Source organism: Protopterus annectens, chromosome 9.part0 (genome assembly GCF_019279795.1).
Source record: "Protopterus annectens isolate FY-2018-M chromosome 9.part0, PAN1.0, whole genome shotgun sequence".
NCBI classification, from domain to species: domain Eukaryota; kingdom Metazoa; phylum Chordata; order Ceratodontiformes; family Protopteridae; genus Protopterus; species Protopterus annectens.
Window position 1 is genome coordinate 1,752,203,171 of NC_056743.1, and position 22,247 is coordinate 1,752,225,417.

Genomic DNA, 22,247 nt, shown 5'->3' on the forward strand with positions numbered 1-22,247 from the left:
TTAGAGCCTCCGAGTATGTTTTCGTGTATTTATGTGCGTTATTTGCCTGTGTTGGTTTAGTAGGTCTATGTGAGACTGGTGGTGTGTTCCAAGTATTTTCCTTCTCCTCTTGACTGTCAGTTCCAGTCTTGGGTTGAGAGAGCTTTGCCTCCAGTTTGGCTGTATAACTGCATCTCTTGCATGTATTAGTGTTTGTGGTAGGAGGAGAGGGTTGTCTGTGTACATGAGGCAGTTGTAACATTGCCTCAAAATGCCCAGATTCACCAGCTGGACTGGAGAGTACACCTGAAACTGCCCTTTGGACATGCCTGAATAGGTAAAGTGAGCTGTTTTGCTGATTAGCTGGTAGGGACGAATAGAGAGCCTTGTCCTTCTGGACAGTACAGGGGGTCTAGTGCTAGGGTTAATTAGTGCTTGCTATGTGTTTTGAGCAAGTGCTGGGCTGTGAAATGAATGGTTTGAGTGCTTAAGTTGAAAGTTTGTCTAGTTCCAAGGGAAAAATTGAAGAGCAGACTTTGTTGAGCCGGGAATACTTTAACCCTAGCTAACAGGCACTGCCCGGTGCACAAAACCGTGCAAATGCGGTTTTTATAGCAGGGAAATGAAAAAGTTAGAAATTAGCCCAAAATGGCCAATAAACTACTAACTTCTGGGCTACAGCAAACAAGGCACACAAATTTCAGAAAGAAACAGATCAAATAAGCAGGCACAATAAGCCTTTAACCAGAAATTCCCAGCTCAGAAGGGCAGAATCTAGCCTCTCCTCCCACAAGAGTGCAGACTACAAACCTTCTTAATGTAAAATAACTGTCCTGAAGCCCAAGTGCTTAAACCAGAACTAATGCTCTTTTAGAATAACAGACACTGAGCCTTCAATCAGCAATTCCCAACTTAGAAGGATGTAAACTACCTGTCCTGCCACAACAATGCAGTCCACAAACCTTCTTAATGTAAAACAACTGGTTTGAAGCCCAAGTGTTTAAACCAAAAGGCTTATAATAACAGTTACAATTTAATCAGGCTACTACCAAGCAGTAATAACTGCAGCAGAATAATACAATTGAGTACTTTTAAGAAGAAGCACAAGCAAAATAAGGTAATAAAGTGGGAAGAAACACAATTACAGTAAAAGCAGATGAATAAAGTGCAATTTTTTTTCTATCCCATGGGCCTCCACTACAGGAGGTTTGAGGTACACAAAGATGATTCTAGATTTACTTCTTTTTTTTGTAATTAAAACCAAGTTGTTTGCCTGGGTGGCTTTTCACCCTTCACTTTATACACACACACACACGCACATAATATATATATATATATATATATATATATATATATATATATATATATATATATATATATATACAATCAAATGTGTACACATACACATATATCTCCAACCCATGGGGGCTGGAAATAATCACAAACAATTATGCAATTTAAGTCAAATTAAAATTGACTATAAACTTCTGTAGAGTTCTGCAGATTCCTAAGTCTTCAGAGCTCAACACCAAAGAGCACTGTGTTGCAACAAAAATTATCTTTTATAATACTCCATTTGCTAAGGTATAATACAGAGCACTCACATCGTACTTAACAGTTTAAGTATGTTGACTGTCTAAAAGCATATGGAACAGTTGTAAAACAGCAGTTTAGTTACCCTTCAGAATCTGGTTCAAGGATGAGAGCAAGCTCTGTAAGCAGCAGGCCTGACGGGAAATGCTGCTGTCGAAAGGGTACGGACAGCTCAAACATGTTTGCAATCTTCTGGTCCTGCACATGGCTGGAAAAAGCTGAACTCTGCAAACAGATGGAAAAGAGATATGAAGTTGATATCACAGCTTGGGATGGTGATGACAGTGCAAAAGACTACGGAAAATCCTGCCATTACATTCAAACAAGTAAAGAAGCTGTTAAGTATGCAAGAGGCCACAACCAATTGTTTTTCAAGGAATGGGATTTAAATTCTCAAGGTTACATCTCATTTAGTCCATTTCAAAAGGATCATCTATTTTTCACAGCTAACCTAGAAAGACTTAATATTCTCATACGTGCATGTAATGATGTTGCAATGCTTTTCCGTGGAGTACATTTTCTGACTATGCATTAATAACATAGCAAAGACATTGTAAAGTATACCACCTAGTAAGTTTTCCTGACTAACTACTTTCATTTTAGAAACAGCATTTATAAATAACTGATATCCTAAATAAGCACATTTCATATTTAGTACTGAAAAAAAACTTTTCTCTGAAACACAAACATCTGAAGCAAACATTTATCTTTGTCCACTCAATATATATTAAATCAAAACAATACATGTCAACTTCAGTGCTTATTTTTTTTTTTTGTACCTGTTTTGATGATCATTAAGCCATGCCCAAAATGGACATGTCCCTTTTGTTTAGCTGGGAATAGGATAAGAACTCTGCAAAGGTGCTGCTATTCATGCAGGCAGGAGAGTGTTTAATGCTCTTGTTGGTGGTATAGCAATGAGGGGCGTTTGTTATGGCCTAGCTTCACCCTGGGTAGAGGGAGGGATGTGTGATCTTCATATTTAGAGACTTCCACATTTACATTCCCCCCATGTTCTTGCATGCTTCTATTCACCAACATTGCCTTTGCCAATGTGAGGCTAATGCTCATTTCCAGGCTGTCATTTGCATCGCTGTCCCTCCTCAGAGGGATTATGCCAGCGGACTGCAAATCATGCCCCACCCTCCACACCAGGATGGGCTTGCTCATCCTCCTGTTTTAGCTCTGTTAACTCAGGTCACGTGGACATATCTTATCATCCCTGACTCTGGTGTTAATAGTATTCGTAGCTTTTCTATCTCAAACATTTGTATCAAATTTAGTAACCAATACAAAAGGAGATACGTTGATGACAAATGTCTTTTTTGGATTGAAACATAGGAGAAATGTATTGAATTTTTTAATTACATCTCCAGTACCACTCATTTTTGAAGGTTCACTTATGATATACAATATAATAAGATGAACTATTTACATCTTACAATTCAAAAACATGAAGGAAGATTTAAGTCCACTGTGTTCAGAAAGGAGACTTTTCTAATTTATACTTGTATTTTACAAGTGCACATCCCTATTCCCAAAAAAGAGGGACAGTTAAAGGCCAATTTGTGGGGCGTAACAGGATGTCCTCTGAAGATGGAGATTTTTTAAAAGACTGTCATTTTTTAGAGAAAATGTTCAAAGAAAGAGGTTATCCTGACAACCTCCTACATGAGGTTAAGAGGTCATTAAGGGTACAGAATAGGTTTGCACTATTATTATGCAAGGATGATACACCTACAGTAAATTCAAGTAAGGACCACTTAGGTTCATAGGTTCATAGGTTCATACTAGGCTATCTGCCCGAGGGCATTTACAAGCCTAGCCCATCGTTTTGTGGCTTAGGCCACCCCTTTAGTATGGGGAACTATACCCATTATTTTTCTGTGCCTCTGTCGAGCAGTGACACTGAGGTAATCCCTGGGGTATATCTGCGATCTCCCATCCATTGGTCAAGATTTCTCTATGGAAGAAGCATCGTATGAACATACATTTGTGACAAGTTACAGTGGGGACACTGGGATCATTAGGAACATAATGGAAAAAAAATGGGCAAAATTTGCAAGTATATCAGATCTTAGTAATATTTTTGAGAAGCCCTTCAAATGTATTTTTAGAAAAAGCTGTAATATCAAGAATTTAATACAAAATGCGGAGAGGTGATCAATTTGAATACTCAAGTTAGGAGGGCTACCCTTAAATGTTGCTTTTGTTCCAAGTGCCGCCCATATGTAATAAATGGGGAGAGTAAATGTTTTATGTAAAGGGTATGCTAACTGCAACACCAGTGGGGTGGTTTATATAGCATTATGTGAAGCATACAATGCATTTTACATAGGCAAAACAGAAAGGGAGGTTTGAAAAAGGATTTATAAACATGTATATGAAATTAAAAATATGAATCCTAATAACACCCGATATAAACACCGTATGGCGTGTGCATCAGCTTGTTTTTTTCATTTTTTTGTATTAGAAGTTGTATCTGTGGATAAAAGAGGGGGGCATAGCAAGTTAGAATATAGGGAACTGTATTGGCAAAATTGTTTTAGAAGTCAACAGATTCCCTGAAATAAATGAAACAGTTTCCACAGCTCCCATTTTGAAGCTTAGGGCTGCCAAACTTTTATGATCATCTTTTATGGCAACTAGATGGAGGTCTAGGATAGTTAATAAAGGTATAGAAGAAAGAAGGAACCTAGTTTATATATACTTCTTACATCTATTTTTATACATATTTTTATATCTATTTTTATATTTTTTTCATGCATGTTTTATATTTATGATTTATGATGTCAATTTTTAAACTTATTGGTGTTTAGCAATACATTCTTTGAATGGTTTTAACGTATTGTAACCATTTATGACAAAATCATTTTATTCTTGCTTTTTATTGAATTATTAGTTCAAAGTCCTCATTGGTATGTAAGTGAACACTATAGGAGTGTTAACAAGACTATTAAAATGCTAACTATGGGGAAGAGTTAATGAACATAATTATACTGGAGATGGAGTGTGGGTTGCTTATTATAACACTCCTCTCTGAAATACCTAATGTTACAGTAATTTCATTCAACTCTACAATCTTACTTTGGGGGTTATTAAATCAGTTAAATTTAGCCAAATACTTAATATCTAATTAATAACTCATTAGGAATCCTGGGAAGTAGAAGGATGCCAAATTAGCCAAATTCAAGACAGCCCTAGCAAGTCTTGTCCTCCCTTGATTCTAAGAATCCAGATTAATACTGTCTGACATACATGGACACCTTTTTTCTAATAGCAACTTTGCATATATCCTAAAAAAGATGCATTAAAAAGCCTACTGATAAAGGCCACCACCCTTTTAAGATTGACTGTATTTTTTTCACTTCAATTATACAGGAGCATTTTATTTCACAAAAACTCAGAAAATAAAACAGATTTCGGCAACAGTATCACAATATTTTCAGTCTTCAGTCTACTGACATTTCTTTACATTACATATAAAAGACTACTATATTTCTTCTGCAAGATTACTGATAGCAGTAGAAAATCCAACAGTTATCCTAAGTCAAATCAACAATTCCAGTCCATTTTAGTTTACTAATTCCCAAGAAGTCAATGTTTATTCGTGTCATCTCTTCCTTAACCACGTCAAGCTCACCTTGATTCATAGCTGTTAAATTTCAAGTTCCAGTGTTACATAGTTTCTAACAGTGTTAATTTTTTCATCTCTGTACACATCAGCAGATAGACATCCTACAAGCCTGAATCCGCCAGCACCATAAACTCCATACTCATCCTTATACTCTTATCTTTCCCGGGAGTATAATGGACACCTTCAGACCTCAGAGTGTCATCCACCAGTGTAAATTTAACCTCTCTCTCTGGCTACATTTTTCCACAGTTTTTCTTCTGGCAAAAATACTAGGGTGGCTTGCCATTACCTTCTCCAGTGGACCATCTTCTGTCTGATCTCTTTGCAATGATCTGCTCATCTTAGGTGTCTGTACACAATACAGGTCACAGTTTCACTCAGATACACAAGCCCCTTCATCATTACAAAGTAACGGTCCAGAAAGGGTGCTTACAACACTCTAACATGATTTCTGGCAGGAAAGATCTAAGCCATTTCATGATCCTTTGACATTCTCTAAATCATAAAATTCTTTATAATATCCCCAGAATACGTCTGCTTTTGAGACTTCCAAGATGGCTGCTAACTGATCAACAGCTTAATTTCAGCTCTACCAGTGCAAAAACAGAAACTGAGAAAAATACCCTGTAAAGTTGTAAATTTGGGTAAACTTCAGTTACTGGCTGGTAAGTACACTGCTTGGATGCCAGCAAAGAAGAAATGTGGAGAACCTGACCAGAAAAGGTAAGAAGAAAATAATAAAATTATAATAAAAAATAATAAAAAGAATAAAATAAAAAAAAAAATAAATGATAACCTTCTCTGGACATTATGGATCTAGGGCTGGTATTGTATTTTTTTATTAAGGTAAGAAGAAAATACTGGCTTGGGAAGATTTATTTCACAAAATGACTTCCAATAAGTTAGAGGGAAAAGTAAATAAAAAGTACTCAGAAGTGATAAAAATAAAAAAAGACACTGAAGGACTGTATTAACTCAAATAACAAGTTGGAAAAGTTGGACTGGTGTTCCACACCAAGCTTTGTTAAATGTCAGTTGAAAGGGCACATCAAGTGCATGCTCCAAACCTGGCCACGAGAAAAATGACATGACCTATATTAGCAAATATGCAATCATACCAGCAGAAAGAGTTGATCCTGAGAAAACTGAGGCAGAAGGACAACAAATATTAAAAATTGGAGACAGCAGAGTGTTTGTGTAAAAAGATTTCTCACGGTACACCAGGCAGAAGAGAAGCAAATTTATTCCAGCAATCAGGGAATGCTGAGAGGCAGATATAACATTCAAGCTGTTGTGTCCAATGACACAGGATAGCCAAATGGCTCAAAGACAGGACCCAGGAAGTTAGAATTGGGGAGTCCACCTCTACAAAGAGGTCAGTCACAAGTGGAGTCCCCCAGGGATCAGTCATTGGACCACTCGTTTTTGTTACTTACTTCTCAGACATCAAGGCCAATGTCAGTGGTCTCTAGCTGACTACATTTGCAGATGATTGCAAATTAGGAGCTATCAGTGAATCTCACACTACAACTCACAACAAATGTTCTCCAGGAGGGGCTGATGCTGACAAAACTGGTGTCAGAGACATGGACTAAAACTAAATGCCAGGAAATGCATAACAGTATCCTTTGGGAAGTCATCCATCCCTGGTAACTATCATACTGACAACACACCACTTAGAGTTGACCCAGTAGCCAGGGACTTGGATAGTAATCTAGTCTTTGATCATCACATACATAGTAATCTAGTCTTTGATCATCACATGTCTACAGTGGTGAGGAAATCATTCTATGTTGCACAACTTATAAACAAAGGTATGGCATCTAAGTCCAAGAAAGTCATTGTTCCACTGTATTTGACATTCATCAGACCTATCATTGAGTACAATGCCCCCTTTTGTATGTACCTTACAAGGTATATCCAACAACTGGAATGTCCACAGAGGTCCCTCACTAAAAGAATACAGGGCATAAGTAATATGTCCTATGCAGACTGCCTCAAGACCATATCCCTGTATTCTGTCTCCTACAGGCTTTTGAGGGGAGATCTATGCCTGGCATACAGGGCACTGTCAGCCCCAACTCTGATGGCCCTCCTGCATATCCACAAAACAAACAGTATCAGAATTAATACCTGTTCTAAGACTTAAACCTTACCTGTGATATAAATAGGACCTGCTGGAGAGATAGGTATGTAACCCAGAGACTACCCCGTCTATGGAACAGGCTCCCAATCCATGTGAAGCAGAGTTCCTCCCTAATCCAATTCAACTGCAACTTGGACAATTGGATAAGAAACTGGAAATTAATCCCTGGTTTGGCAACTATGTCTTTGTTGCAAACAACTAACCTGCAAATGGTTCATCTCCCAGGCCTATATTTACACTTAACAAGGGTATCAGAATACGTCACATATTTGGGATGTATGGCTAGGCTTAAAAAGGCCCTTCTGGTCGTTAGCCTAGTAAACACCTATGAACCTAAGCTATTGTCAGTTAATTTTTTTTCAGGAGGATTAAAAACATTTTTTGATGCAGAACAGGGTGAGGAAGAAATAAAATTTATCCAAAAATAGTAAGCCAGCAAGCAAAATGGGACTCAGATACTCATTCTTCTGGCAATAAAGCCATCTGGCAATAAAGCTCATAGAACAACTTTGCCAGTGAAACCTTTTCCAATGTTTTAAAGGAAAATACTCGAGATACAGAAAAAAGCACAAGAGTAGACTAGAAGAATCAGGAGTACCTTGGACTTGAACCAGAGTGTGGTATTGGGAGATTATTAGGAAGACCAGCAACACTAAAATTAGTGAATAAATGGGAGACTATAAAGGATCAATCACATTTGTGAAACATGGCTTTGCAAGAAAAAATTGCTGAGAAAAGACTGCACTTTTGTTGTTAATTTTTGTTAAACGCATGGGTGGATTATAAAGCATATACCACACATTATGTCATTAATGTTTAGATGGACGCAGAAGTAACTGTAAGTGAAACTATTTTTGTTCTTAGTATTTGTATAAAACATTTCATAATATAAACTACGTGTTATACTGTAAAGCAGTTTTATATAACACGCATTTCGGGGTATTTTAAATGTGTGTATGTGTGTGGGATCTTTTCGGTGACAAGTACCTATTTTTTAGTTGTTGGAAATAAAGGCTTTAATGTATAACAAGAGAAGAAAGGCTAAACAGAAGCAAGTTTAAGTTACTATAATGTTGTGCTCATTGGCTGCTGGGATGGGATGGGTGTAAAAGTATATTATATGTACAATTAAGATGATAATTTCCCTTACTTTAGCAAGGGAGGATGTCTAGATTAATGTCATTGGCTTAAGTTATTAGCACTTTTTTTGTCAGCAAATAGGCTTGAAAAATAAGACAAATGATGAAAGCCATGAAGAATGTTAACTATCTTGCATCTGCAAAATATATTAACTTTTTTTTTTTTTTCCATTATATTCTCAGTAAGAGACAAGGCAGTTGCAGCTGGAGGCAGTTAGCCAGGAGAATTCTGTACATTCTGTTCAGAGTTAAATTTATATAGATTCTTTCATGCATCTGCAAAGTTGTTAGCTGTTTTTTCTCTCATTCCTGACTACTTTTACATGGATATGAGCTGTTTAGAGGTGTAAGCAATTAATCCTGAGAGTTCCAAGCATTCTTTGCTGAGGGAAATGCAAAATTTAAAGGTATGATGGCAAGGAGTTGAGTAGAAAATACAGCTGAAATTATGGGAAATAAATAAGAACGAGTAGCCTCCCCAACAGCCTTAACACTTTAATGCACTTATTGGAATTGTCTATAATTTCGTTTTATTTAAGGCAGCCAGTGCACTTTTTCTTAGGGCTAGAAGTTAATGTTTTCTGAAAACATGCAAGCTGTTTTACACATCTGGGAGAGGAATTGAGATAAGAAAAGTTCAAAGAGCAATTGGTTTAATAGGGAATACAGGTTACAACATGCGTTTTAGCATGGGTAACCTTAACTTTATATCAGGTAATGCCTGTGGGTGCAGCTGTCAGTATTAGGCAATCTGGAGGGTGAGACTTCATTTGTTGAAACTGTACATAAATGTGTGCATTTGTTCTAACTATACATAAATGTGTGCATTTGTTCTAAGTTAATATGAAAATGTATTCATTTTTTGAAGGTTTTCATTAAAGTAAAAAGTTTTTAAAAATGCGGCATAGGTTCAAAGGGAGATGAGAAGAAGCACGTGCATAAAACATCAGCCTGACAAACTGTATGTGCATGCAAGACAAAATCTGGAAATACACACTCAAAAGAACTGTCTTGTGTAACAGATTGGAGCAATAGCTTTCTATAGTATCAGTTACGCTGTCCAAATTATTTTGTAATGTGAAAACTATTACAATTATAAACAACAAGGAAAGAATACTGAATTATATTAAGAAATGTACAGTGCAGATAAAAAATGTTGCAGGAGACAGTTGGATAGAAATGAACACATTAATTTGTCAAAGAAAGGATTATAGGGATGGATATTCAGCAGAATATCAGGGACAAAGGAAAACGAAAGCAGTAATAATGATTACTAGAGGGGCTCCAAAAATGATAGAAGAGGGGACAAAAGACAATAATGGTAGAGTTGCGGTAGCATCAGGCTACTGGCAAGAGAGGAAGATTATGCTAGTACATATTTATATTCCACTAGAAATTGCTATTATGGAAGTTAGGAAAATCTGTGGAGAAATAATCAACTTTCAGCTGTAAATTATTTCTGCAAATTTATTTATTTACTTTACATTTGTTAACTGGAAAATTCTGACTGGAGGCAAGTCCTTTTTCAGTGGAGGCCCAGGGAGAAAAGCTCCATATGAAAGAAACATAAAATCTAAATACAAACACATGTAAGTCAACAGTTTATAGATCAAATACAATTACATTTAGATTACATACAGGTGTAAACAGTATTATATACAGAAGACTTGAAAATAGGGGTGGGTAAATTAAACTGAACCACAGAAAACATATGATAGGAAGTACATGGGGACTGGAACTTGATTTGGAAACAGACAGACTGCTTACCCCACCTCATGAGACTGCTTACCCCACCTCATGAGATCCCAGTTATCTCAAACTCATTGGAGCTGAAATGAATAATTGAGCAGCATGTTTCTACAAGCCACAGTCAATGCCAATGAACTAAAGAATCTGGGTCACACAAAACAAAGCTAGCACAGAAGCCCTTCATGACAAAGACTGCACTCCTTGAAATGTCCATCCCCTTCCTATGACTCTTGCTTGCATGAAGTGCACTCTGCTGTTAATGATCATTAAAATAAAATGAAATCCCTACAACAAAAGACTGAGAACTTAGAAAATTACCAGACACATGGTAATCTGTTCCTAGTCACAACGAAGGAGAGGATATAAAGAAATTACTAATATTTTTTGGAAACAATTTGTAGAATCTCCTCCACCATTCAGCAAGTCATCAAGCCCCCACTGATGAATGGTTTCAATGCTGATGGTTTTCCAGACAAGATTAGAACAGTGAAAGCAGCCGAAGAGAAGCCACTTACTAAATGGCTGTGATGTCAATATTTTTCATGATTTCTCTAAGAAATTACAGAGATGTGCAAAAGATTCTAAAAAAATAGATGAGTCTGCTGTAAGAATGGTGTCTCTCCTCTGTTAATCTTCCCTGTGCCATTAACTTTCAAGCAGAAAAATTAACCAGTAGTTTATGAAACCACAATTGTCTTAACTTTTTTAGAAGGAAACCTTAGAGGTAACTACATTAGTAGGATATGTAGGTTTTTTTTTTTGGGGGGGGGGGGTTGTTTATTAGCAAGTGCTAAAGCATTCTCCTTTCTATTTACATAAATAAGGTAAATGTGCCTCCACTTCTAATGATGACCAATTTCATAATGTCATTTACCATTCTTAAAGGAACTGTCAGAATTATATCACTGCTGCCTCCTGTTGATATTTTGACTAGAGTGAAGATCATTTAGATGAAACCTTGTCTGTCAATTTCTCAGACTCGCTGCCATGGTTGCTTGTCTGACAATATAAGAGGTTCGAATTTTTCTACTAAGCTGTACTCAGTATTCAGTTATACAAGCAGAGGGTAGACAGACGCAGTGTTATTGTGGGAAAGCAAGACTAATGTCTGGGACATGTGGGATGGCATTTTTCTTAAATGTTCAACAAAATCTACAAAAGCAGGATGTTACTTTGTGTTCCCAATAAATTAGTCTGAACTCTGCAACATACTTACTTGTGTTAAAATGTCATTTTTATTAAATCATACACTAAAAAGCTCCTGCTGTCTTATCAGTCTCTACCTTCTAGGGGACCCAAGTTAATTACTGATAAACAATTAGCTTATATAATTAAAATTAGTCACAAGACATCCAAAAATTGCATGTTCCATTAAAGGGATTCTAGCAATGCAGTCCAATTTACTTCACAAATTGAGTCACTTGGGAAAGTATTAATTTCAGTATAAGCAATGATTCTTTGCATAACACTTCTTTGATATGTTAACAGTTAGCGAAAGGAACATATTTACCCCACAGTTATGAGTTTAAAATCCTTATCAACATGCTGGTGTTCTAAAGAGTTCCTTACAACAGGACTATCCACATTGCAGCATTCAAGTCTTCTATATTTTTAAGAATTCTAACTCTGACATTTGTTTAGTCTTTTCAACATATATCATAGGACACAAGCAGAAAATAACATCTTGCCTGACATTCATGCTGGCCATTGTTTTAAAACATGTTTTATGTTATTAATGTTACAAAATCACCATTATGCACATATTTACATACTTTACAATTTAAACATGAAATACAATCAATATTATGTGTTAACATGTTTATAATATACTATACATAAACTATGTACAAAAAAATCTTGCAAACTGCTACACCTACTATAAAGGACATTACTGCTTGCCAAAATTAGCCACACTTTCACCAAGAAGATGCCAAAATGCCAAGGGCAGACCTGTGGAACTCCACTGGCAACAGTTCTCTGGCAAGAGGATATACCCCTTACTTTTAGTGTGAGTTCTTTCAAAGAACCAATTGGCCATCCTGTGGATTATATATGGGTTTTTGTAAAGTTAAGAGATGATAGCAGCAAGTGGGATGGCGTGTGAAAGGGACTTGTCAAAGTAAATATTTTGGACTGCTATGCCATTGTTCAGGGCTACAGTGACCCTTCTGAAGGGATAGAGAAGGTTTAGTAGACATAACCTATCTTCTACAAATCCAAACTGGTTTGAGTCCATGGTATGTAGATCACATATGTTACTTGTTTATCAGCTCCAGAATTATCTGCTCCATAAGTTTACATATGACATTTTTAAGATTAATAGGTCTACAGTTTTCAGGGTCTGTCTTAGGGCTGGCCTCTGCCATGGTACCATTATGGAAAGACTTAACATTATGTGTTTTAAGGGGGGTTGGTTAAGTGGTGCTTGACAATTATCAGAAAACTGAGGATATTATCAGGTACCACAGAGCTATTATATTTGACATTGGATTGTGCAGTTATAACCTGGCCCAAGGTGACTTTGGGAGGGATGGGATGGTTTGCAGTGGAAGAACATCTGGCTGGTTGGCGTACAATGTTAATACAGAGATGAGAGAAGTATGAGAAGACAAAATATTTATGTGTTTTGTATAATACTTTTTCTTTGACAGCAGTATCCATCTTATTTCAAAATGGATCCTGACAGCACAGGCCTATTTTGTTATTTTTTCCACTGTTTTGGCATTTCCTAGTGCCAACATGGAGAAAATCAGAACTTATTGCTAACAAGGGAAAGCTTAGGCAGATAAGGGGTCTACAGCTTCTTACTAAGCAAAACAGCATAGAGGTGTTTAGTTCTAATTGGTCAGTAGCTACAGCCTAATAGATAACAAAATGTTTATTCAGTCATTTTTAGGAGACAAGGCCGTGATTGCTTAGTCTCCTTTGTACATGTGCTCTATTACAATAAAAGAGACCTTTCTACACTGCTGAACTGTGCTACATGTATTTTATTTTCTACCTTAACAGCTGGTGCTGTGAAATCTCTGGATTAGAGATGTCTATGAGTTACAACAGCAGAAAACATCTTTTGGGCTCATTCTTGACAGGTTTTTCTGTCTGGGTCATTTCTGGTGTGTCAGTTCACAGTTATATTTTTCCACCTGTAGCAGAGTTTGAAATCTCTCCAGGTAAGATTTTGCTACATGATTTTTTTGAAGGATGTAGTGATTACTCTATGAGAGTGGGCCTCGTAGGAGAGTGGGCTTTATTGTACGAATGTGGGCTTCATCATATTGTATGAGAGTGTTCAATTTTTCCACTGTATTATATTAACAATGAATGCAAATATGGAAATATAAAGAGGACTGAAACCTGGCACTCCAGCTAAGCATATTTTTGTTAAATATGCATGAGAAAGGGGTAATTTGGTGAAATGGTCTGAGCACACAAAAATGCAGTTCCCTGAAGGTGGAACTTTTGATAGACTAGACAGTCTTAAACAAAAACTTAAACAAAAAAGAAACAAAATATCCACCTCTTTTTGGTCACCTTTTAATGACAAGCAATAAGAATCCAAGAATGCAGAAAAGGAATCTGTAGTTAAAAGTTTAAAACTTAATTTTGCAAAGTTAAAAACAACTGCGGGAAGCTAGCAGAATAAACAACACACTACAGAAATGTGCCGTAGACACTTGGTGTGGCATTTGTGGACTTTATCCTTTAAAACAATTAGAAAAATTAAAGATAACTCAAGCAGACTCTTCAGACCAAGACTGGCTCCACATTCCCTCTGCATCCTCTCCCCCTTTCTACAGACCAAGCTGCCTTTTATGAAGCAGACACCCCTCCCTCTCTGGGAGTGCAAACAGAACAGAAACAATTCAGACAGCCTTCCTGCTGTCCACCCTGGCACTTCTAGTTCTCAAGTAACTTCTAGTGCATCAACTTACCCTAAAGGCCCTGTTCACAGCACTAGATTATGACAGCAGAAACAGCACCACAGCACTAAAAGCAACATTAAAAAGTTGCAACCTAAGTGATGCTTCGTAAAAGCTTCTCTTCTAGTAAAATAACTATCTTACAGAAATTTAAGGGGTTAATTATCCAATGTTCAATAATTACTAACAGGGAAGGATCTGCATGTCCTCTCCGCGGTCGAGTGACATTCGAAAGACATGCATAGAATGAGAGTGCCTTCGTTGAAGGTTGGGCGTCGAGCTGGCACCTCGGCACCGTAAAACTCTACTGCCAATCATTAGAGTTAAAAGGGGGACACCTAATAATCTGCAAAGAAGGATTATTAAGTAAAGAGTTCTGCTGTTTTTTGTGGATGGGGAGTCTGTTCCAGAACAGAGGTATCGTATGCAAGATCTACCTTCCCCTCAAAACCATTCTGTTGGTGTTGCAGAAGAACTAACTGGGAAAAGCCGAAAGAAGAACAACTGACACAGGGAAGGATATAGGTGGAACCCATCTCACAAGTAAAGTTTGGAGGGATGCATCTACTTCTGACTTAGCCTCTGATAATCATACCCCCCTGCCCCCACTTCACTACCTAGTGGTCAGGTTCACCCTTTGAAAGAAGTAGCTAACCCTGCAGTGGCCCAGGACAGTGATGCAGAGTCCACTATAAGAGTCATTCACCTGTGGACTGCAGTAGATTTTCAAACTATTGTATACCCTCTCCCTCCTATTCAAACACACTCAGCTAAACATGCCAACATTTTAGGAGAACATATACAAAGCAGATAATACAGTGTGAGAACACACACACACACACAAAAAAAAGAAAATTAGTGAACATTCAACTAAAACAGTTTGATACCAAATTAACAGGAAGGAGTCATAACAGGAGGGACAGGGGAAGTAGACACAGACTTAGACTTTTCCAACAACAAACCCCAGGACAGTTTTCAGAGAACCTTTAATCCTCCTACTCTGCCTCAAACCCAGCGGTATGGATTACATACCAACCCCTGTTTTGTCTGTGACCAGTGCAGCCACTGGCATAACGAATGTTCTTTACTTCAGCCAGCAAATCTGTCCTTTCAGCCAACAAATCTGTCCTTTCAACCTATGAATCAGCCCACTATCCAAACTCCAGAACAGGTGGGGATGCAGCCTCCAATATGGGGTATTGCTTGGCAACCACCCAGCACAGTAGCAGGGTCAAGAGGACAGCCATGAACAGGAGACAACTATTTCCTTTGCTACCAGTACACCAGGAAGGTCCTTTTATCATCACTAAAGTGCATAATTCTATTCTTCCTTTCCTTATAGATACAGAAGCACCTCTAGCTATGATAACTTATCCTAATGCGAAAAGCCTCTTGCTTTCTATGATGTTTCTAATAATCTGTTGGATTACACCCAGAGACAGTCAGTCCCAGTTCTAACGGGTCCATTACAAGATCAGCATGCTTTCATTGTAGAATATTCTGCCCCTTTAAATTTGATAGGTGGAGATCTGTTGTGCAAATTAACTCATTCACTTCAATGGAGCTCTGGAAGTTTGCACTGCAACTTCCAATGGGCGGAGCATAAACCTTGACAGAATCAAAATATATCCGCACATTTCAAACAAATGTTCATATCTCTGGAACCATAGGGGTTATGAAAGAAATATAAATGGTAAACTCTTCAGCACAAACTGTTATTATAGTAGTAGCATTCTAAGTTCTAGATCTTAAACCAAATTTTATAAGTCACAGTAAACACAATAACTATTTGTAATATTTTGTAAACAACTTACAATAGCTCAGCAACCACTCATATTACAAACATACTTGTCAGCAGCATTTTATTCATCTAGCTGAGAACTTTCATATGAGACTCAGGAGTGCTGTCTGTGTGACTTGTTTGTTGAGATATTTACAAAAATGTGAAAATTATATCTATATTAATTAATATAATAAAAACAACAGTTAAAGTCTATTTACCTACACTAGACGGAGGTCAAATATTAATGCAATTCAGTGCACCATTTTGTAAGCTTTAAGATGAAATATTTTAAAACATTGTACATGGCATGGCTTTAGAATTATTGATGCAAATATGAAAAAGCAATATTTGATGCTTAGAGGCTTCAGGAGGAGTTACCTGCAGATGCACCTGAAGGCGTCACTTGGATGTAATGGGTATGTTCTGCACTCTGGCTAGTGTCTTTATGAATGTTCTGAATGTGCCCTCTCCACTGGGTCTGTATTCAGCCAATATTTGTTCTAATGAAGGAACCCTCTTCACAGTACTTGTTTTGGAACAGGCATCCACTGTGACTTATTTGAAGGGACCTAAAGCTGTTCCCTGACAGCTGTGGACTACCCATGATGAAGTAGGACTCAAAGGATCCAGAACCAATTAGAATTTATTTAAAGCCTTATGAGTCTCTACCAATGGAAGTCCAACATCCCTCATTAGTGGTGGCACAGAGAAGGAATTGAACCTGTTATTGCTACACTACTTCAAGTAATAATAGCCCCTACTAGAAGCTTATGTAGCATACCTATTTTACAAGTTAAGAAGCCAGGCAAGGACATCTACAGGTTTGTAAAATATTTAAGAGAAGTAAACATGATAGCAGTGCCCAGTCCACGTACTATACTAATCCTCTGACAGATGCCACCTTTTCTGTGATTGATACTTCCTCTGCTTTCTTTTCTATCCCCATTCACTCAGGCAGTTAGTATTTTGTTTGCTTTTACTTACAGTGGGCAACAGTATAAATGTGCAATGTCACCTCATGGATACTTAGAAACAACTATCCTTTTTCCAGAGAAATGAAGAAACAATTAGATAGAACTTAATTTCCCTGTGGGTCCACCTTAAAACAGTATGTGTCTGACTTGCTTTTAGCTTCTGATTCTCATTCTAGTTGCTGACAAGATACTGTTTTTCTTTTGACTAACTTAGTAGAACTGGGATTCAAGGCTAACAGAATAAAACTGTAGTTCTTGAAACTACAAGTCCAGTACTTAGGACATCTTATTTCAAAAGGATCTTGATAGATTTTACATTCATGCATTACTGCTATTCAAGCTGGACCACAGCCTACAACACAAACAGCTGCAAGCTATTTTCAGATTAACAGGTTACCGACAACACTGGATTTCAAACTATGCAGAAGTATAAAGCCTTCATTAGCATTATTGAAAAAGACACTTCCGAGAGCTTGCCATAGCAAGAGCAGCATGAGCAGACTTTTCTTCAACTAAAAACCTTGCCTTCAAATCCTCTTACTCTTAGACTACCTGATTATTCAAAGAAATGTTTCCTGTTCTGCCCTGAAAGGAATAAAGTAGCAGTGGGAATATTAGCAAGCTCAGAAATGATGGTTTTAGACCAGTTGTTTATTTCAGTACAATCTTGATCCTGTAGCTGCAGCCTTCCCTACTGTTTTAGGGTGGTGGCCACAATGATGCGCACATTAGAAATGATGACTGCCCTTACTCTCAGGCACTAGAGTTTTGTGGCAGCTCGGCATTCTATAGAAGCATTGTTACTGAAAACTAAAAGGCAGTATTTGTCAGCCTCAAGATTGTCTAAATATGAATTCTCTTTATTTAATAATCCTTCTTTGCAGATTATTAGGTGTCCCCCTTTTAACTCTGCTTCTTTAATCCCTATAGCGGATGAAGGCAGACCCCATGACTATGTGTTTGAGGTTAACCATGAGCTTACTCCTAAATTAGATCTAAAAGATGTCCTGCTACTGAATTCTGAGTTCTATCTGTTGATGGATCCTGTTTTGAAGAAGATGGTTCATTGGTGGCAGCATAAATAAATGGAAAGGTTTCTGCTCGAATAGCTGAACTCGTAGCCATTACTGAAGCATGCAAAATTAGCAAAGGCCAAAGAAGTAACAATTTTTAAAGACTCACGCTATGCATACGGGGTGTTTCATGACTTTGGACACTTTGGCGAGAAGGAAGGCATATCACAGCCCTCATTAGACCAATAATTTAATAAAATGTTCAATTTTGTACGTAATTTGCCCAGACACATGCAATATACTAAAAAGATACAAGGCATAAAAACATGCCCTACATGCACAGACTCAAACCCTTTCACTATACTCCGTATCCTACAAGCTGCTAAAAGTTGACCTGCATCTGGCATACAAGGCATCCTCCAAAGTCAAAGTAAACTTTGTCATTTAGAACTACATACATGTACCCAAACAAAATTTTGTGCATCAGCTCAATTCTTGAGATTACAAAGGGAAAGTGAAATACATACAAGTAAAGGAATAAACCTAACAGATACAATACTACTCCCAATGCACGCAAAAAAGAGTAGAGACATTTACCAACATTCAAACAAAAAGAATACCCTCCCCTGAGTTAAACTAACTACCCTATTTAAAGTAATACAAAACACACTACAGACTGGATTGCGTAACTTATTTGTCTAATTCTTCACTTGAGTGAGTTAAATAATACTGACTGCAGATATAATAAATAAATATTGTACTTACCTGGAATATATATATATATATATATGTATATGTATATTTTGCACAAATAAATAAAACTTGAGTTATGTGCCCAGACCCCTGGGACTAGTGCCCGAGTTCAGAAGTCTAATCACTGTAGGGTAGAAACTGCTACTGAATCTTGTAGTCCTGCAACAGATGCTGTAATATCTCCTGCCCGATACCAGATGCTTAAACAGTCCATGCACAGGATGTATGTTGTCCTGTATTATTTTGGTGGCCTTTCAGATGCTTCTTGCAGAATAAACATGTTTTATCGATGGAAGACTGGAACCTGTTACCTTCTCTGCAGCCCTCACCACTCTTTGTAGCTCCTTCCTTTCTGTAACTGTGCAGCTTCCAAACCACACTGTGAAGTTGCAAGTGAGGATCCTGTCTAATGCACCTCTATAGAAGGTGGAGAGAAAATGAGGAAGCTCATCTTTTTTCAGCCTTCTTAAAAAGTGGAGGCATTGGTGCGCTTTCTTGACCAGTTGGCTGGCGTTTCTTGACCATGAGAGATCCTCTGATATCTGTACATCCAGTAATTTCGTACTCTTAACCCTCTCCACATTCTCACCATTGATCCTGAGCTTTGGGTGGTTTGTTCTCATTTTCCTGAAGTCGATGATAATCTCTTTGGTCTTGCTTACATTCAGGTCAAGGTTGTTCCTCTCGTTCCAACTGATATGAGGCGCCACCTCCTCTCTGTACGCCCTTTCATCCTCCTTTGTGATGAGCTGCACGACTATGTTGTCATCAGCAAACTTCATAATATGCTTGGACTTGTGCTTAGCATAGCAGTCATGGGTCAGGATTGTGAATAACAGTGGGCTGAGAACACATCCCTGTGAAACCCTGGTGTTAATCATGATGCACTTTGATAAGTTCTTACCTGAAAACACCCTCTGTGGTCTCTCAGGAAGTCCATGATCCAGTTACAAAGATGTTTATGGATTCCTAAATGTGCCAGTTTTTCTATCAGCTGCACTGGTACCACCGTATTTAATGCAGAGCTGAAGTCTATGAACAGCATGCTCACATAGCTGTCCTTGCCCTCTAAATGCTCAAGGGAGATGTGTAGTGCTACTGATATGTCATCTGCCGTGGATCAGTTAGCTCTGTACGCAAACTGCAGAGGGTCAAAATCAGGAAGCAGACATGATGAAAGATGCTTTCTGATCAGCCACTCAAAACATTTCATAACAGTGGATATCAGAGCAACTGGTCTGTCGTCATTATTACTGATGGATTTACTGCACATCAGCAAATCAAATAGCATCAGAAATATTCAGTATAGGGATCCAAACCTCTTCTGCAACACCAACAGAATGGTTTTGAGGGACAGGTAAATCTTGCATATGATACCTCTGCTCTGGAACAGACTCCCCATCCACAAAAAAACAAAGTTCATCCCTGTCCATTTTTAACAGCAATTTAGATCTATGGATGAGAAATAGAAAATTTACCCCAGGATTGTCCCTGCATTACTAATGGACAGAGACAGCTCCTAAATGTTTTATCCCATGAAGGGGTCTCCTCAAATTATCCCAGTTACTCTCATTTGGGTACTATATAATTATCAACCATGGGATGGGTAAGGCCAATTTACAACCAAATGGGATAAGTCATTTTGAGCACAAAGAGAAAAAGTGGCTATGCTTAAAATGGCCCACAATTTTGTCTTGGTTAATGAACTTTTAAATGCTACCTAGGGAAATAGCTGGAGACAAGTATGTCATTCACAGCACTGATGTTTCTTAGGGTCTATATCACGTTGTCAAACTCTTCAAAGTTCGAACATCATATGGTTAACACCATATGATCGAACTTTTAAAAGTTTGAATGTTTCAACGGAGATCTCCGTACAGTATGGAATGGGAAGATTTCCCTTTTCTGCACTGTCGTGCAATCTTGGAGTTGGTATATTTAAACAGCGGGGGGTGTGGCTGGTGCATGGGGGGCTTGCCCTCCTGCTTAAACCATTCAGGTATATTTTTTCTTTGGTTTATTTTTTTTATTACATTTTCGGACTTTTAAAAGTTCAATCATATAGTGTTGACCATATGACATTCGAACTTTTAAAAGTTCAATTATGTAATATAAATGCGTTTCTTACATTTTAAAGGGAAATGCACTGACATAGGGAACAGACAAGATGCATTGTCTTATCTTGTTCAGACTTCATTTCTGCAGCAACTGCATATAACTAATACATGTTTCTTTACAGGAAGTGTCTTTTCAAAATCAAGCTGATGGCTCCAAAAAGGTGAAGTGGGTACGTGACAGCTGTAGCTGCTTTGCAGACTCATTATGGCATCATCTAGCTAAAAGGCTAGTAGCCCCCCTCATTCTTTTCTAGTTCAATTAGTACAGGCTTTTCATATGCCCTCTCATTTAGGGGAAAAATGCATTAACACATTAACCCCAACTTCTATCGCATAGCGCCTCTGTGCTTACATCCGAATGTGCTATTAGATGACAGAAATTGCAAGCTGTTACCCCCGAGTGCCTTCCACATTTGCATGAAATTGTAATGTAGGTTTGTAGATCAGCTTAGCGTAAAACATGCTGAAATCATAACTGAACTTCTAATTTACCTGATATAGTTACGATTGAGCGTGTTTTTCCATGCTGGTCACAATAAACTTTTAGGAGAAAATCTCCTTTCAGAGTATTTGCTCAAGCAAGTGGTGGCAGCCCACATGTTCGGTAACATTGCGGCACACAGACTGCTTCAGATTTGCTCCTTAAAAGGGAGAGTGTCAAAGATCTGTTGTTTTGGCAACATTATTTTTTTATAATACCACTGATTAGTTTTCTATCTAAAAGAAGCAAAAGTCAATTACTTTCAGTTAATTTCTTTCATTTTGGGGAGATTTTTAACAGTTTATATATGAAAGGCATCTTGCTCTTGAGTTTACTCAAAGTACCTCCCACCAAGCTGACATCATCATCCGCTTCTTTCACTGATTTAAATATACTGTTCCTGACACTTCCTGGGTTGTTTTTATTCCCTTGACAGAACAAAACTTGGCAAATTTTGTTCCGATGAAACTTCTCATTACAAGACTAAATAACTTTACATTCATGTAAAAAAGTAGCGGCTCCAAACGGTGAGCTCCTTTTTACACTCTGTGTCTATTTTTAAAAGGTAACTGCATAGGTCCTGATTGCCGATCGTAACTTATTTAATTACAACCAAGTAAATCATACTAGAACATGATCGGCAACCAGTAAGCACTATTTCCTTTTGTAATTATGTAAATTTACTAAAATAAGGTAACAAATCATCCGGTGGCTTCTGCTCCTGATGCCACAACTACTTGCATACCTTTGAATTGTCCAGAATTTCCTAGAAAGTCAAGGTTTTGACTTTGTATTTTTGGCTTGCTCCTCATGAAATATGCAATTTTCTGGCAAAGACTGGAGATGTCATTCAATAAATGATGAGTGTTTTCAGTTTCAGACTTCCAAATCTTTCCGAAAATGTTCACCAATGCAAAACATGTTATCAAAGTGTCTTTCTAAGCTTATATGATCATTACTTAC

General features: G+C 37.6%; 1 protein-coding gene across 8 annotated transcripts in view; it reads right to left on the minus strand.

Annotated features, from left to right (window-relative positions):
- Positions 1–22,247, minus strand: part of DOCK6 (dedicator of cytokinesis 6) — a 2,991,519-nt gene that overhangs the window by 835,784 nt on the left and 2,133,488 nt on the right. For all 8 annotated transcript variants that reach the window (XM_044084603.1, XM_044084600.1, XM_044084599.1 and 5 more), the window contains one exon: positions 1,658–1,797. In XM_044084603.1, the coding sequence (XP_043940538.1) occupies positions 1,658–1,797 (140 nt within the window). The remainder of the gene's footprint in view (positions 1–1,657; positions 1,798–22,247) is intronic.